The sequence below is a fragment of the Thermobia domestica genome, chromosome 7 (assembly GCF_964235325.1).
Source record: "Thermobia domestica chromosome 7, izTheDome1.hap1.1, whole genome shotgun sequence".
NCBI lineage: Eukaryota > Metazoa > Arthropoda > Insecta > Zygentoma > Lepismatidae > Thermobia > Thermobia domestica.
The window spans coordinates 139,397,945-139,414,959 of NC_137460.1; the positions used below are offsets into that span (position 1 = coordinate 139,397,945).

General features: G+C 35.3%; 1 protein-coding gene across 1 annotated transcript; it reads left to right on the forward strand.

Annotated features, from left to right (window-relative positions):
- The first annotated feature begins 12,625 nt into the window (after positions 1 to 12,625).
- LOC145689357 (uncharacterized) lies at positions 12,626 to 16,012 on the forward strand. Its single transcript, XM_081763507.1, has 2 exons — positions 12,626 to 13,571; positions 15,924 to 16,012. The coding sequence occupies exons 1-2, from the start codon at positions 12,626 to 12,628 to the stop codon at positions 16,010 to 16,012; spliced, it is 1,035 nt and encodes a 344-aa protein (XP_081619633.1).
- The last annotated feature ends 1,003 nt before the right edge of the window (positions 16,013 to 17,015 follow it).

Sequence of the window (17,015 nt, forward strand, 5' to 3'; positions counted from 1 at the left end):
GGTCATTATTTTGGATCTTGTAGTAGTTGATGATCTATTACTAGATTTGGAAACAGCACCTCAATATGTGGCTCCGTTTCTGAGTTATTAGATTTTAAGTATTTTTACCTTTGACCTCGATGACCACTAATTTTGGGACATGTAGTACCTGATGACCTATTGCTAAATGTGGAAACACCACCTCAATACGTTGCTTCGTTTTCGAGTTATTGGGTTTTTAGTATTTTGACCTTTGACCTCGATGACCACTAATTTTGGGACATGTAGTACCTTATGACCTATTGCTAAATGTATGATATTCGTACTCAGCATGATCGAAAACCCCCATATGCCGAGTATCATCCAAATCGGTTCAAAGAGCGTATCGAATCGCTATGTTACATAGGTATTCATTGTCTTAAAATAGGGTTGAAAAATCTGCTATGGTAAAATAGGGGTTGCAAAAGTAATTATAAAAGAGAACGAGTACACCCCTTAAAATGTATTCTCTGGTCTGCTGTGTGTTCGTAGTCTCAGTGTAATTTCTGCTATGTTCAATTAGTGTGGAGAAAATGAATACACCCCCTATGCTATGTCCGCTATGTTTCGTAGTCTCTGTTATGGTAAAATAAGTGTTGGAAAATATGCTCATAAAAGAGAACGAGTCCACCCCTAAAATGGAGGTTGTTGTGTGTTACGTAGTCTTATGCTCTGCTGTATGTTCATAGTCTCAGTGTAATTTCTGCTATGTTAAAATAAGAGTTGAAAAATATGCTCCTAAAAGGGAATGAATACACCCTTGTTATGTTAGGTAGTCTTATGTTCTGCTATGTGTTCGTAATCTTATATGTTAACTCCTATGTTAAAATAGGGGTTGAAAAATATGCTCATAAAAGGGAACGAGTACACCCTTGTTATGTTACGTACTCTTATGTGTTACCTGCTCTGCTGTGTGTTACGTAGTGTTATGTGTTATCTTCTCTTCTATGTGTTCGTAATCTTATGTGTTATCTCCTATGTTAAAATAGGGGTTGAATAATATGCTCATAAAAGAGAACGAGTACACCCTTATTATGTTACGTACTCTTATGTGTTATCTGCTCTGCTGTGTGTTACGTAGTGTTATGTGTTATCTTCTCTTCTATGTGTTCGTAATCTTATGTGTTATCTCCTATGTTAAGATAGGGGTTGAAAAATATGCTCATAAAAGAGAACGAGTACACCCTTGTTATGTTATGTGTTCGTACCCCTTTGCTATGTTCATTGTCTGCTATGTTGAAAAAGTGCTCATAAAAGAGAACGAGTCTTATGTGTTACCTGCTCTGCTGTGTGATGTTGGTAGGGGTTGGAAAATATGCTCATAAAAGGGAACGAGTTCACACTTAAAAAGTTATCATAAAAGGGAATGAGTACACCACCTAAAAAGTGCTCATAAAAGGGAATAAATTCACCCCTTAAATGGAGGTCGTAAAAGACCGTGAGCTCACGTTGTACGGGGCTCAATTTCCCAGGGGCTTGTGAGTTGTCCTAGGTTGGCCCAGGTCTGTTCTATGTTGGCCCAGATCGATCCATTTCTACTACTTGAGACCCAGATTCCTTTATTACCATCTGTTGCCACATATCAAACTTCTCCATTGTACATTTTCTCCATTGTACGTAGCTCCAATAGCGTGCAACATTGTACCATTACACTTGATTGTTATGTTTAGCGATAATAGTGCATTTTAAATCTGTGCACATTTGTATATGGTGCTATTTAAAAAAAATATTTTTATGCTGAGTTGGCAACACTGCTTCACCTATGACAACACTATGTATGGTTTTCGATAGGGCATTTTGTTCTCATTATATTGTGCAATTTTTGTTTTGATTGCTTTAAGGGTTTCCAAGATATTTACTTTATACGTACATAATTCCGTAATGTTATTTTTGGATGTTCAAATTTTGAAGCCCCCTAGCTCCTATCCTTCTGGTCCGTAGCACCTTAAATTTTGCTCATGTATATATATATATCATAAAGTACAGTGAATTTGTCCCTAAAAACTACAGCTTCTGTGGAGCTAATTATGCTTTATATATGTTGCAGATAGCAAAATGAACGAAATCCGACTGCAATTACATCAATCTGGTGCCTTGAGCAATTTGAAAACGGGACATCGACTTGAATATTACTCAAAGAAGGAAGCACACGGACTTATTCGTGTAATATTGGTCAAGTTACACAACCTATTTCACAAGAATTGGTGGAGGTCTATGAAGAAAGTTTTATGACTGTTGAAAGAAGTGCATGTATGGGGCAAGCATTTGCAAGTGGAAGGATAACTGTGATAAATGATGTCAGAACTGGCAGGCCAATTATTTCCTTCGCCGACAGGAATGTGTGTGATATCCGTGCTATGATACGTAAAAAGAAACAGTAAGGTTGAATGACATTGGAGATTCAGTGCAAATATTATATGTTTCATAGAAGAGTATCATCCATGACAAAATGGTTTCAAGTCTCTGTGTGCCCACTGGGTGTCAAAACATATAAGAGAGGACCAAAAACACTTTCGAATAGACATTTTCCTGACCCAATTAACATGATATGCGCAAGAAGGAAATTCCTTCATTCATCACATCATAACGGGTGAGGAAACCCTGACACCCCTATAGACACTTTTATAGAAACAAAAAAGCATGACATGCAAACGTCCGTCATAACCGCCGGCCAAACTACTTAATACCACACTATCTGCCAAGAAAGCAATGGCTGCTGTGCTTTGAGTTATTCAAGTTGTTATTCGTATTGAATTCCAGATAAAGGATACACACTTTAGAGTGGGCACGTACTAACAAACCGTTGAAGGCTGAAAGCAGTCATTCGTCAAAAAAAATAATAATAATAATAATAAAATAAAATAAAATAATACCAGAAAGAGTGTTATTATGAACAATAACGCACTATCACATACTGCTCAACGAAGTTTCCACAATGTGAGTTTTAAAAGGGAAATTCTTGGCCATTCTTTGTATAGCCTTGATATATCTCTTACTGTCTGGCGTTTTGGTGGTCATTAAAGAAATAAATACATGGAGAGTATTTCGATATACTGGAGGATGCACAACATACATTGATTACTTGGAACCTTTCAAAGGACATTGGTGATGTGGGATCATATCCGAATGCATGCTTGGACAGCAAGGTTTCCTATGTCGAATGTTAGTGTGATACTACATATCAAACACGATAGTTTCAGATATTTAGCTGTGCACGTTTTTAAGTAAATAGAAAATTCAAATTACTTTTTGATACACCTTTGTATATTTGCACGTATATTATATATTACTTAGAGCATGTCCTCACTTTTAAACAACATACCTTTCAGTTGAAGCTTCTTCTATACAAATCTCACACAATAGTATACAACAATCCTCTTAAGTATATGTCGCCGAAATTTGTTGGATAGCGTGAAGTATATGCACATGGAACGGCTTACGAAAACTAAAACATTGGGAGCATGTCCGAATCTACAAACTACACATAAATTGTCATGAAGAAGAACTAGATGTGATATAACAAAGACCCAAATGTTTTATTGCAGTACCAGTCACGTTATAATGATTGCTGTTTTCTTAACCGATATTCATCGAAGTAAATAAACATAAACGTTCAGGAAAAACGAAAGATAAACATTTATTTACAATACTCTTTCCTTGATGCTGTAGTTGATTTAAAGAAAAATAACATTTACATATGGGTTTTGTGACGTATTTATGTTCACCGTAAGAATTAGGATCAATATTTGGGTTAAAAGTAAAATATATAGGAACTTTAATGTCTTTCAAGTACTAATGAAACTTTCCATTATTTTCCTTACTTATTTTAAATTAAAAGAACAGTATATGAAACAAAAATAAATAACTAGCTCTTTCTTTTATTTATGCTCTATCCATGCAGTAAATTGATGTTCAAAATACCTTTTAAGCTCAGCACACTAGCAACAATATCGCGATATCTTTGTGCAGAAATAAGTGGTGGCGTAGAGTCTGTGGAATATCTAATCAATTGTTTGAGTATAGAGAAAATATAGATGAATTTTATTTTTATATTTATTTATTTATTTTAGTTTAAGGACAAAATTGCAATTATTAAATTTAAGGTCAGAACTAAGGACTAAACTTTATTTACATATTTATTAGTTTCTTCTTAGTTACAGGTTTGCTTTCTATCACCTACGTTAAAGCGAAATCACCTTAACATGCCGCAAAAAACTAGTTGCGTCACCACTTGGCTAAATTAGTTGATGTAAAGATATTAACCCAAATTTATTGAGAACAAGTTGCTAACACTTTACCTTTGCACTACCACAGCCAATTTATATTAAATTTCAATTTTAAGCTTTAACTTTATGAAATAAGGTAAATACTAAAGACCAAGTAACTTAAGTCCAGAAGGTATAACGTCGTTGCCTTCCAGCGCTTGGACCTGCTCGTCACTGGGGGTGTGGTAGGAGGACAGCCAATCACCACCCGTCAGATTTGCCAAACTTACTCATCGCAAGGTCATTCAGTTTCTATTTTCACGCACAGTGTCAACCAACTCTCAAGTGTCAATGTCCGCTTTTTTCGGTGGTGTGCATAAGAGTGATTGATATAGTGTGCGTATTTTTTAAAAAATTTTTGTTGCCTTTTTGTTTCTTACATTTGTAGTAAGTGAATTAATAGTGCTTGCTTCTCGGAATGGAAGGTATCACTATCCTTGTTAAAGAAACGTTGTACATCGCATTTTTGTTGGTTTCGGAGGGAGTATGGCGTGGAAGAACTCTTCGCTCCGATGCACGATAAATTGTAGTAAAAATTTATAACTTTTTTTTTTCAATCTGAGTTTCATGTTGCTCGGAATAAGAGATCATTTCTTTCTGTAAGTTTGGTGATGGACAGAACATCAAGTGCAACAGGTTTGTCCCCCACTTGTATTAGGGCAATTCTTGAGCAATCAAAGAAAGCAGATGCATGCGGCTCTCCTTACTCACCCCAGGCAAAAAAGAAAGAATCCTGCTACAAAACAAATATAGACGCTTTTGATAAAGATGTATTGCGGCTTCTTGTTTTGAGAATGTACAATGAAAAAATGTTCCAAGCATGGAGGAAATCCATGTGAGGGCAAAAGCTGAAATAAATTTTAGTGGATCGCTTTGGTTTATCCGTAAAATTGTCAAAGACATGGGTTTTCCGGACAAAAAAAGCAGATAACGGCAGAAAGTGTTTGAACGAAAGGGAAGACATCATATTCAAGAGATGTCAATATCTTCGTAAAATCAAACATGAGAGGGAGGAGAGAAAGCATATAGTATACCTCGATGGAACGTGGGTTAACACACACCACACGAAGGAAAAAATGTGAGTTTCAGACAACGATAATCCTCGCCTAAAAGCACCAACTGGGAAAGGTCAACGATTTATTGTTGTTCTTACTGAGGCTTTCATCGGTTTTGTTGACAATGAACTCTCGGTTTTCCTTTCGAAATCTACGAAAGACAATCATGAAGAAATGGATGCTGATAGGTTTAGACTTCGGTTTGAATATCAATTACTACTAAACATTCCACCAACTTCAGTGATAGTCATGGAAAATGCAATTTGTACATTCGCGCAAACTAAATAAGCCTCCTCGTCTAGCGCAAGAAAAGAAGAAATGTAAGAGTGGTTAGCGCGACACAACATACCATTCGAGAACAATATGTTACGGACAGTTCTGTAAAATATGATTAAAGAAAACAGAGAAAAAATTGTAAAATATGAAATAGACACTCTTGCAGGTGAGCACTGACAAGAGATTCTAAGACTCCCTCTCTACCACTATGACTAAAATCCAATTGAACTTACATGGTCTCAGATTAAAGGGTACGTGGTAAAACACATTACTGTTTTCCCAAAATCAGGGGTACAAGATTTAGTTCATGAAGTAGGTCTTTTTTTATACTGCGTGAAAAATGGGAAGGAAAAGAGAAATGTCGAAACCGTCTGTTGCGCTCAGCGAGCCACGAGTAACCAAGCTGGCAACTCCGCGTGAACGTAACTATTACACCCAAGAGGTGGGAAAGCGCGTGTGCACAGGTGATAAAAATTGAACAATTCTACTGGCAACAGTAAGAATTGATAGACCACATTTTAGAAGAACTCGTCATTCACCTTTCGTCATATTGAGAGTTGGAACTGGAAGATGTGACGAACGACGGCAGCGAAGACAGTAGTGATTTGGACGGTATCCGTAGTCTATCATAACAGGTAGGTCTAATTATTATTTTTTTATTTTGGTACCGGAGAAGGCTCAGTATATGGCACACATTTCTTGTGAAAAATATCCTAGATTACACCCCAACCCATCCCTTGTGAATCCCCGGTGAATCAGCACAGTGCCAGTGGAAATACCTTTTCCTCATATTTCAGCATGATTCTATCGTGTACATGTATCATGACCATCGTTTTCCTTTCTCTACACCTACAGAGCATAACTCAGTAAGTTAATAAAATAAATAAAATTAACATTACGCGAGTCAAAGGCCAATGGGAACATTGGTGGAGTCATTCAAACGGTACTATGAAAAGAGAAAATACACTCATTCATTAAAATTTCACATGGCTTTGTTGGTATATGAAGTTATTACATTATAATAATAATAATAATAATAATAATAATTATTATTATTATTATTATTATTATTATTATTATTATTATTATTATTATTTTATTCTACTTTGAAGTGACAATTGGAAATCGAGTACTCTTTTAAACATAATTATGCCAAACTAAGCAATCGAACCTACAAAGTAGTTCTTTTTTTATACTGCATGTAAAATGGGAAGGAAAAGAGAAATGTTGAAACCATCTGTTGCGCTCAGCGAGCCACGAGTAACCAAGCTGGCAACTCCGCGTGAACGTAACTACAACTTTTCGCGGGAAGCCAACGTAAGCGTAACAGTATAGACATTTTACAAATAAAGTGTGCTGGAGAAACACTCTATTTTACTTTCACATCGCGCATATATTTTAGCTTTGAAATAAGAGCAGCTCCAGGAAATATAATGATACGTCACATAATATTTCAAGTACATTTGGAAAAGAAAATCAACACTTCTGTGTAATTATATGTAATGGCATATACCAAAGAAGCTTTCCCTCTCATTCACAGATACATTTCAGAAATTAAACTTCCTACATACTTTTCTCTAGTTCGACGTCAACCTATTCCACCTCCTAACTCAACTTCATCAGATGTGGCGCTTACCTTCTATTTAAGAGTTTATGTATGCAAATCGTAAGTTCTCGTAAAATAAATTTAATTCAAAAACTAGGCAATAGTAGATTTGTTGTAAAATGCAATATTGTATTCGAAAATCGTAAAAAGTGATATGATACGAAACTTTATTTTTATGTCTCATCGTTATGCTGTGCAAGGAAACATAGACGGTGGTGATGAGAATGTGTAATGATGAAATTGTGTAATGATGAAGATTGTATGAAACAAGAGAGTAACGACAAAAGACACGCACACATTGTTTATTGAGCATAAAGCTCACTTGGCACAAGCCTGGTTTGAACCATAGACTCTATGTAGAGAGGTAAATGTTCTATCACTGAAATACGACTTCCTTCTAAAGAGATTTGAAATAAATAAGATCAATACAAATAGCAACATGTATTTGGTGTTGCCTTGAACACATTAAGTACATAGCTATCCGGAAAATTTGCTTCTTCGTAAAACAACGAAATAAAAGTAGTATCATGCTCCACGATTATCCCCTGTAGACTAAAGTAGAAGGATTATTGTTATGAATAAAAATGAAATTTAATTCTTGTGTTCTCCCATTGGTATTCAAACTCATTTCTACGTACACCACAATCTTGTTCGCTAGCAACTAGCCCTTTCCGGATCTTGGGTTTTTAGGGTATTTTTTAGACTTTCAGTCAAGCAGCTACTGCATCGTCTCTATTTATTCTAGAATCATGGTTCATACCTCATTCTCTTTCGAATAGGGCAGAATTTCAAATGGTATCACTTACCTGCCCATACCATATGTCAGAAGAGGAAAAAGTGATGTTAAAGGGAAAACGTTTTTGGGGAAAACATCTTTTTCACACTTTGGGCCCCTCTGGAAAAGCTCTGTGTGAACATAGAGATTTACACAAAATCTGATAAATACCACCCGGCAGATTGACTGCATGTGGCAAATTTCAAGTTTCTATCTTGAATAGTAAGGGCGGAAAAAATTTATCAAGAATCCCCACAATGCCCCAAATTACCGCAAAAGACCCTGATCTCAGTTAAAAAAATTCCTGAGAAATCTCTATTTACTCTAGGATTATAATCCGCCAATCCTTCTCTTCAGAATAGAACTGTCTATCATTCGGTACCATTCATATGTCTTCGTCATGTATCTAAGGAGGAAAAATCCCGAAGAAATGGATTTTTTGATAACAATATTCCTTTTATCAAATTTTTGGCTCCCCTGGATCCCCCTCTATTAATGCAGAGATCTGAAAAAATGTGTTAAATACTACTCGGTGGATTGAATATTTGTACACAATTTCAGTCTTCTAGGTGCAAAAGTAAGTCCGCAAAAAAAAAAAAAAAAAAACACACCGACAATATCCCAATTTTTCCTATACAGAAGGACATTTTAATAAAAATTCCCAGAGACATCCCTAATTACCCTAGGATCGTGATTCGCACATCATTCTCTTCAGAATTGAACTGGTCTTCAAACGGTACTGCTCACGTGTCTCCATGATGTATCTGAGAAGGGAAAGTTCCAAAGAAAGGGATTTTTCGATTAAAATATCCCTTTTTCAAATTTTCGCCCCTCTGGACCCCCCTGTTTTAACGAAGAGATCTGGAGAATAAAATCTGATAAATGCTACTAGATAGACTGAATGTTTGTGCACAATTTCAATCTTCTAGGTGCAAAAGTAAAACCGCCAAAATATATATAAATATGCCGACAATATCACATATTTCCGTATACAGAAGGCTATTTTGTAAAAATTCCCTGTGACATCCCTAATTACCCTAGGATCGTGGTTTGCACATCATTCTCTTTAGAATAGAACTGCCTTTCACACGGTAAGATTTACGTGTCTCCATCACGCATTTGAGATGTTAAAATAGTGAAAAAGGGATTTTTGTTTAAAAATCCCTTTTGTACATTTTTGCCCCCCTTGGATCCCCCTTCTCCTAACGCAGAAATCTGAAAACAATCTGGTAAATATTGCTTGGTGGACTGAATGTTTGTGCGAAATTTTGATCTTCTACGTGCAAAAATAAGCCCGCCAAAAATAATGACATAATCTTAATAAAAGAAAATATATTGTTTAAAATTCATTCATATATTATTAATCATCACCACCTATGTCTCGACGAAGGAAGGTGGAAACCATACGTAACGTCTTCTACAATGCCTCCTGACTTGAAAAACAAACAAAAAACCAGACGAAAAAGCTTAAATAGGAGAGTTATAACGCAATGTACGATGAAACACCCGTATAGTACAAATTGTACCATAATATCCCAAAAAAGGTTAGACCAGCAGATGGTCTTTGTTTCAGTTTAATTTCGCTCAGCTCACTCCTATTCGTTATGAAAGGTTCTTGGCTTAATCAATTAAATTAATACACTTGATGTATAACTGTTAGTTTTTTTTTTTTTTTTGAAGGTACACAGTCATCAGTTTTGCGATGGATGGTTTAAAAAAGGCTTCTTACCAAAGTATATAGATATTCATCTTCTACCGTGTGGCTCAGTAGTAGAGGGATCACCTCTGGTGCATGGGGTCCCTGATTTGATCCCAGCTCGCGCCAAGTGAACTTTGTGTGGACAAATACCATGTGCTTGGGTGTCCGCGGGGTTCTCTCGTTTCCTGCCACTTTCTTCATTCCTCCATTTCATTCATTTCTCATCATTCACCATCTCATTTAGCCTAAGCAGCTTAATAATTGTACGTAAAACTCAAAGATGTGATTTAATTTCCATTGTCTACAGTATATAATGCAAGAATACTTATATAGTTTCAGATATTATCTATGCTGGGCAAAGACAGACATAGATTGCCAGGAATCTACGAAGAACATTTTTTTTTAAAAAAAGAAAGAGAATTCAGATGACATGTCTTATCCCGATATTTCCAAATATTTAAAGTGTAAAGAAATATTTTAAAAGACGTGTTATGTTAATGTTTGATGCTGAGTTTTGAATTTTAATAATAGTAAGTATTTTACTCTAAAGCTTATCTCTCAAAGTTTATCTTCTCTTATGGTTTAGAAATGCATTGTAAACTGTGAACTACATGTGCTCAAAATTAATATTAAGTTCTTTTGTACCAAGAAAGATAAGAATTTATCGCAAGTAAGAAATGAGTTATAAATACTTATATATATTCTTTTACACATTTTCCTTTTTAATGGAAGTAAACGTTTGTCACACAAACATAGTCAACGTCTTGCGACTGAAATCAGAAAAATAAACACACTGCTGAACAAGACTGCACTTATTTATTATAAAAACACATTTACACGTGACGTTTCGATCTTCTAGCCAAGATCCTCATCAGACGTACACTGAGTGATACAAAAAATTACTCAAGTATATATACACAATTCATCTCCCTATCTGCTCTCTCATTGGCCCGTTCAAACAGCCAATCAGAAGCGTGGAAATCTATCTGAACTGACCAATGGGACAACATAACATTTTACCAGAAAAAAAAAAAAACAAGGAGCAAGCAACCACTGAATACATTAATTCATATACATATTTCTGTATTTATCAATAATATTTCTCCATTCTTTATTAATGGTGATACCTTTGGTCCAATTCATTAAGTTTACATCCCCTTCCTTTTCTATCCACCAGGCCTCTTTCCACTTTCTCGGCCACAATCTTTTTTTCCCGTTCCAGTACAATAACTTCTTCCCAGTTAACATCATGTCCCTTTTCTTTTACATGTTTAAAGATTGCGTTAGTTTCTCTGCCATATTTCACATCACTTTTATGTTGTTTAATTCTTTCTTTCAATAATTTCCCCGTCTCACCAATATATTTCATATCGCAATCCTTACAATTTATACAATAAATGACACCTTTCTGATCTCTCTTTTCTTTTTTCTTCCCTTTGCTTTTGACCATGTCCAACAACGTTCTGCTACCTTTTCTATACACTTTGACCCCTTGCTTTCTAAACATCTTCTTTAAAATCTCGGTATCTTCTCCTAACCCTATAATGCCTTTCCATACCCCCTCATTGTCCTCCCCACTTTTACCTTTCCCCGAGACCACAGATGCTTTAACGATATCCCGTTTACTATAACCATTCTCATAGAGCTGTCTTTTAAAGATTTCCACATTCTCTTCTACATTTTTGTTACAAATTTTGGAAATTCTTTCTAACATATTTCTTATGAAATTAAGTTTTGTACTTCTATCTACATTACTTCTCTTATTACAATAAATACCAGCACTACATTCTTTTTGATACCATTGAGTCTTAATGCTCTTCCCTTCCTTACTCATTAAAATGTCAAGATAACATAATACACCTCCCTGCTCTGTCTCTAGTTCTAATTCTATTCCCTTCTCCTTATCTTCAATACTGCCAACGAACTCTATCAACTCTTCTTTTGATCCTTCCCATATCCCAAAACAATCATCAACGTATCTACATAAAAATCGAATGTTTTCTTTCCCCTTTTCTATCACATCCTTCTCCCACACATTCATAATGATATCAGACAATACCGGACTTATCTTAGATCCTATACTTAAACCATCCTTAATCTTATATATGTCATTCTTAACTTTAGAGAAACCAAACTCCCATATTAAGTTGAGGGCTTTTCTAACTTTCTCCCATTTCCAGCCTTTAACACATTCTCCCCCCATAACTCTCTTAATCGTATCAAGTACAGCACTTCTCTTTAGACTAGGGAACATGGCTTTAACATCTAAACTAAACAAAATACAATCATTATTAATTTCAGCATTACTGGTGTAGTTTATTACTTCTCTGTAGTCTTTAATTGCCAAAGTCTTTTGTCTGTCTCTTACCCACTCTAACACTGGTTTCAATTCACTTTCTAGCGGTTCCAAATAATTATTCCTACAGTCCATAACTGGCCTAAGCTTTACTTCCTTTTTGTGTATTTTTGGAAAACCCTTTAACACGGGCACTCTTCCATCTTCATTCATCCATTTCTTAAGTCCCTTCCTTTTACATTCTTCCTTTAATTCTTCTATAATTTCTTCTTTCTTCTTGTCAACTAATTCATATTGTCCATCCACCAAATCCTTCACCTTGTCCTCATACCACGTTTTATTCATTACCACTGTCGCCCCTCCTTTGTCAGCTCTCTCTACCACTATGTCCTTCCTTTTCCTAATGCTATCATATCCTCTTCTTTCTTCTTTTGTCAAATTCGAAGATCTTCTATGGATTTCTTTCTTTAGGGGAAGTGCAAGTGTCAGAAGAAGAGAAATCTTTTCTTTCATTGGGTTGTAAATTTAAAGTGAAAGACGGAACGAACAGGGTTGATGACATAGTCTATTCTGTAGAAGAAGCGTTGAACGAAGTTAAAGAAGAAGAAGACAGAGATAGGTTAAGAAGGAAGGCAATGGTTTTGGTAAAGAAAGAAATCCATAGAAGATCTTCGAATTTGACAAAAGAAGAAAGAAGAGGATATGATAGCATTAGGAAAAGGAAGGACATAGTGGTAGAGAGAGCTGACAAAGGAGGGGCGACAGTGGTAATGAATAAAACGTGGTATGAGGACAAGGTGAAGGATTTGGTGGATGGACAATATGAATTAGTTGACAAGAAGAAAGAAGAAATTATAGAAGAATTAAAGGAAGAATGTAAAAGGAAGGGACTTAAGAAATGGATGAATGAAGATGGAAGAGTGCCCGTGTTAAAGGGTTTTCCAAAAATACACAAAAAGGAAGTAAAGCTTAGGCCAGTTATGGACTGTAGGAATAATTATTTGGAACCGCTAGAAAGTGAATTGAAACCAGTGTTAGAGTGGGTAAGAGACAGACAAAAGACTTTGGCAATTAAAGACTACAGAGAAGTAATAAACTACACCAGTAATGCTGAAATTAATAATGATTGTATTTTGTTTAGTTTAGATGTTAAAGCCATGTTCCCTAGTCTAAAGAGAAGTGCTGTACTTGATACGATTAAGAGAGTTATGGGGGGAGAATGTGTTAAAGGCTGGAAATGGGAGAAAGTTAGAAAAGCCCTCAACTTAATATGGGAGTTTGGTTTCTGTAAAGTTAAGAATGACATATATAAGATTAAGGATGGTTTAAGTATAGGATCTAAGATAAGTCCGGTATTGTCTGATATCATTATGAATGTGTGGGAGAAGGATGTGATAGAAAAGGGGAAAGAAAACATTCGATTTTTATGTAGATACGTTGATGATTGTTTTGGGATATGGGAAGGATCAAAAGAAGAGTTGATAGAGTTCGTTGGCAGTATTGAAGATAAGGAGAAGGGAATAGAATTAGAACTAGAGACAGAGCAGGGAGGTGTATTATGTTATCTTGACATTTTAATGAGTAAGGAAGGGAAGAGCATTAAGACTCAATGGTATCAAAAAGAATGTAGTGCTGGTATTTATTGTAATAAGAGAAGTAATGTAGATAGAAGTACAAAACTTAATTTCATAAGAAATATGTTAGAAAGAATTTCCAAAATTTGTAACAAAAATGTAGAAGAGAATGTGGAAATCTTTAAAAGACAGCTCTATGAGAATGGTTATAGTAAACGGGATATCGTTAAAGCATCTGTGGTCTCGGGGAAAGGTAAAAGTGGGGAGGACAATGAGGGGGTATGGAAAGGCATTATAGGGTTAGGAGAAGATACCGAGATTTTAAAGAAGATGTTTAGAAAGCAAGGGGTCAAAGTGTATAGAAAAGGTAGCAGAACGTTGTTGGACATGGTCAAAAGCAAAGGGAAGAAAAAAGAAAAGAGAGATCAGAAAGGTGTCATTTATTGTATAAATTGTAAGGATTGCGATATGAAATATATTGGTGAGACGGGGAAATTATTGAAAGAAAGAATTAAACAACATAAAAGTGATGTGAAATATGGCAGAGAAACTAACGCAATCTTTAAACATGTAAAAGAAAAGGGACATGATGTTAACTGGGAAGAAGTTATTGTACTGGAACGGGAAAAAAAGATTGTGGCCGAGAAAGTGGAAAGAGGCCTGGTGGATAGAAAAGGAAGGGGATGTAAACTTAATGAATTGGACCAAAGGTATCACCATTAATAAAGAATGGAGAAATATTATTGATAAATACAGAAATATGTATATGAATTAATGTATTCAGTGGTTGCTTGCTCCTTGTTTTTTTTTTTTTCTGGTAAAATGTTATGTTGTCCCATTGGTCAGTTCAGATAGATTTCCACGCTTCTGATTGGCTGTTTGAACGGGCCAATGAGAGAGCAGATAGGGAGATGAATTGTGTATATATACTTGAGTAATTTTTTGTATCACTCAGTGTACGTCTGATGAGGATCTTGGCTAGAAGATCGAAACGTCACGTGTAAATGTGTTTTTATATTAAATAAGTGCAGTCTTGTTCAGCAGTGTGTTTATTTTTCTAAACGTTTGTATTCAAACTAATAAAGCATAATATAACAGTATGCTTCTGAAAATCATTTAACATGACTCACGGATGAACATACTCATTGAAACTAGAAAACGATTCAGTACACATTTCCTAACAACTGCTTTATTTCAGATATACCAGTTTTCAAAATTGAGAAATAATACACTTCTGAGATTAATATTTTCAAATTTACTAGCTAAAGAGCTGACCAGACACTTTGTTGCCTCAGATCTGCAAGCTGCTCTTGTCAAAATCCATGTTGCAACATTTTAAGTGGCGACACACATTTTTCCCTGAATGAACTAAGCCTCTGGTAATTATTTTCGGAAGGTTTCTCGCAATTGACTTCACACGTACAGAAAGTGTACCACAACAATTAATAAAACTTTAACAAAAATATAAGTGACTGAAATTTACTAGTTTTTGTAGTTGCAATTTTGTCTTGGAAGTAGCAGAAAAAGCGAAGCAAATATCGAGAGCATATTTAATATAATCAGTTCAACGTTTTAAGAACATAGTCTATCTTCTCAATTAACCCTTTATTGAAACAAAAATTGGTAGAAATAAACTGGTTCCTTTTTCAACATTGACAGCCATAGAAAGAAATTTATAATTCATAGCAACAAGTGGATTTTTGTATCCATTGAACGTCTCAAGGAATGATGTAAGTTTTATATCAAGTTTCATAACTGTAACAATAACGAAAGAGGTAAAATAATAGTAGAATTTCTAGTTTCAACGTTGTTCCAACTCGATCAAAAACACCAAAACTTCATAAGCAATAGATAGATGATTGAGGATCGCTCTTGTTTCTACCACCGTACATAGAGAATCGAATTAAAAATAAACTCCACTACAGACAATTAACACGTATAGAAAGCAAAACATGTCTAGGTGGTACTTGAACGCATCGTTCTAAGACCTTTGCTTTACAACATATGTTTCTTGCAGTTGTAGAAGTTTTATTTTAACATGTTAAAGTGAGAAATCTGTAAACCAAATTTTCAGAAAAGTGAAACGACAATTGACAAGCGATTCCTTGTTAAATGTGGAATTGTCACTAACCTAAGGATGTTATGATATAAGGTAAGCATTTGTATAGCATTTATAATGATACAATACTCTCACGTGACTTGGCAGATGCGAACCTTCTTGGTGGAGGAAAATGAGGCAATAGCCGGAAATCAGATGTCCATAAGGTGAGTAACTCTCAAATCGGATGTTATGTTTTCACAACCTTTACTTAAAACACAATTAATGTATTTATTTATTGCTATTTGATTTTTGCCTCAGAAAGACAGTATCCATGTTACTACCTCGACGAAAACATAGACGAACAATGTAGTATGTCCAGTGATCCGGCTTTCAGAAAGTCGTATTGATAAGTGTAGGTTTGGATATCACACCACACTCTATAGACTGAGCAGCAGGCATTTAATGTGTGCCACAAACTTAATGGGAGAGGACATAGTCATTCTAGACATTTATTTCCTATTGCAAATCATGTATTAGTGGAAGACTTACTGACACACAAGCCATTTTGCTGCAGCAAATTGTTGTACCAAAATTTTTAACGCTGCTGTTCTGCGCCGAGGAGGTTCATTTAAGTCTGACACTTCTAGACAGAGCAAACGCTGCTGTAGGATGTTGAAAATCCACATATTACTTCCTTTCGCAAACAGGATTAGCAAGAAATGTCACTAAATGTATGATCTAGTAAAGCAATTAATTGAAATGTACGTTTCATCTGTCAACCTTCACTCCGACTGTTATCTTAGACTCACACGTGCCGGATTGCAGATTTTTAGTTAATTATATCATTAGCAATTAGGCAGAAAGTGTGGTTACGAAAGGGACGATAATTAGATCAGGTTCGTATCTCATCCAATTCATAATTGGATGAGGTTCTTGTCTAATCACTTTTGGAAATAAGTCAAATTTATCATCCTTTGTATCATTTCTACTCGTTCGAAAACAAACATATCATGATAAGGTATCAGGCAACAAAGTACTTTCAATGCCTACTGCTCCGTTCATTACACTTGCATTATTACTGCAATAGAATACATCAAAATTTAGATGTTTGTCATAATGTAGCGCCTTTAATTTGCAACACTGAATAACATATTTGAAATTTTAAATTTCGAACTAAGATGTAAATTTGAACTATGTACACTAAGAAAGTTCCGTTGTCCAAGCAGTAGTATATTGTTCAAATATACGGAATCTTTATGTTTTCTACACAAATCAGTGCGGAGCTATTATGCAACATACTTTATCCATATGCTACATACTTTTCCAGCTTAGACGTTACATCATGGCTTGCAGGATGTATGGCAATGAACAGTCTTCTGTATATTACATACATATACGTATATTTTATAC